The sequence below is a fragment of the Hordeum vulgare genome, chromosome 5H, assembly GCF_904849725.1.
Source record: "Hordeum vulgare subsp. vulgare chromosome 5H, MorexV3_pseudomolecules_assembly, whole genome shotgun sequence".
In the NCBI taxonomy this organism is placed as follows: domain Eukaryota; kingdom Viridiplantae; phylum Streptophyta; class Magnoliopsida; order Poales; family Poaceae; genus Hordeum; species Hordeum vulgare.
The window spans coordinates 42,883,788-42,885,424 of NC_058522.1; the positions used below are offsets into that span (position 1 = coordinate 42,883,788).

At 53.9% G+C, this 1,637-nt stretch overlaps 1 protein-coding gene across 1 annotated transcript; it reads left to right on the forward strand.

Moving 5' to 3' along the window:
* The first annotated feature begins 250 nt into the window (after positions 1-250).
* Positions 251-1,286, forward strand: LOC123397522 (anthocyanidin 5,3-O-glucosyltransferase-like). The gene has a single exon (XM_045092049.1). It carries the CDS (start codon positions 314-316, stop codon positions 1,190-1,192), a length of 879 nt encoding a protein of 292 aa, XP_044947984.1. The 5' UTR covers positions 251-313; the 3' UTR covers positions 1,193-1,286.
* The last annotated feature ends 351 nt before the right edge of the window (positions 1,287-1,637 follow it).

A 1,637-nucleotide genomic window follows, 5' to 3' on the forward strand; every position in this document is an offset into this window, starting at 1 on the left:
AAAAAGTTCAGTTTCCTCCGCAGATACAGACCTGCATGAAGTGTCTGCCTCCTCACGGAGTCAAGGTAGGCCAGCTACAAAGCTACGAAGCAGCTACCAGGAAGCATCGTTACCTTCTCAACAACTCGCTGCGCGAATGAGTTATGCAAGGTGGAATTGGGGATCAACTCTTTATAGCAGCATTATGTTATTGCAAGTGTTAATATTATTCTAGGTTCAAACTGCTTCGCCCGCAAGGCACGACGCAGCTATATACTCCCTCTGTATATCGGCTAGTCCACCACCCATCTTCCAGCCTACACGTACAATCAAGATGAAGCAGACCGTCGTCCTGTACCCAGGCGCCGGCGTCGGCCACTTCGGGTCCATGACGGAGCTCGCCCACGTCTTCCTCAACCACGGCTACGACGTCACCATGGTGCTCATCGAGCTGCCCGTCAAGTCCTCCGACTCGGGCGCCACCGCCATCCACCGCATTGCCGCCGCCAACCCGTCCATCTCCTTCCATGTCCTGCCGCTCCTCCCTGTCCCCGACATGGCCGCCTCCGGCAACGGCAAGCACCCTTTCATCCACCTGCTGCAGCTGCTGGAAGACTACAACGAGCTGCTCGAAGCCTTCCTCCGCTCCATCCCCCGGGAACGCTTGCACTCCTTGGTCCTCGACATGTTCTGCGTCTCCGCCATCGACGTCTGCGCGAAGCTCGGCGTCCCGGTCTACACCTTCTTCGCCTCGGGCGCCTCCTTCCTCTCTGTCATGACACAGTTCCCCGCGCTGATCGCCGGCAGGTGGATGGGCCTCAAGGACATCGGGGACACGCCCCTCGATTTCCTCGGCGTTCCGCCCATGCCGGCGTCTCATCTCATCAGGGAGCTGCTCGAGCACCCGGAGGAGGAGATGTGTAAGGCCATGACCAACATGTGGAAGCGCAACACGGAGACCATGGGCGTCCTGCTGAACACGTACGAGTCGTTGGAGTGCCGGGCGGTGCAGTCGCTCAGGGACCCGCGCTGCGTCCCAGGACGGACCCTGCCCCCGATGTACTGCGTCGGGCCGTTGGTCGGCAACGGCGCCAAGGAGAAGGACGACGACGAGGAAGCAGGGAGAAGGAGGTTCCTCGCGGGCGGCGTTCCTCCACTTTCTCTTGGACGTGGAGAATATCGGGGAGCAGCGCGGCGAGTGACAAATCCCTAACAACTCTTGTAGTACTACTTTCTTAGTATTTCTGTTGAGACCTTTTTTTTAATATTTTTGTTGACAACTTGCATTAACAGCATCTATAATCACACATACTCTCTCTGTTCGGCCTCTTGCTTCTCGGCTTCGGAGTTCATATTTAATCCCCGCCTCTTGATCCTCTTATTCCATTTTCTTCTTTTTAATTTAAAGCCGTCTCTCTGCCTTTGTCCGATCCCACTTCATTTGTTTGTTTGCGCGTTCAACATAAGTTTGTATCTTTTTTTTCCTTTGTTGAAAAAATATTCGTCTATGTGAACGACATTTTTATAGTCATGGCGTCACGAGCATTCTTTACCTTCTCCCACTTGGTTTTCATGAGTAACCGGTTATTCTTTGACACGATAGTTTTTTCTTTGATGCCGACAACATCGTTGTCATCATCGTCCAACCCAATGAATTG

What these genes read in the sequence shown, in the direction of transcription:
- LOC123397522 (XM_045092049.1), top strand. Translation starts at nt 314, where the DNA reads ATGAAGCAGACCGTCGTCCTGTACCCAGGCGCCGGCGTCGGCCACTTC.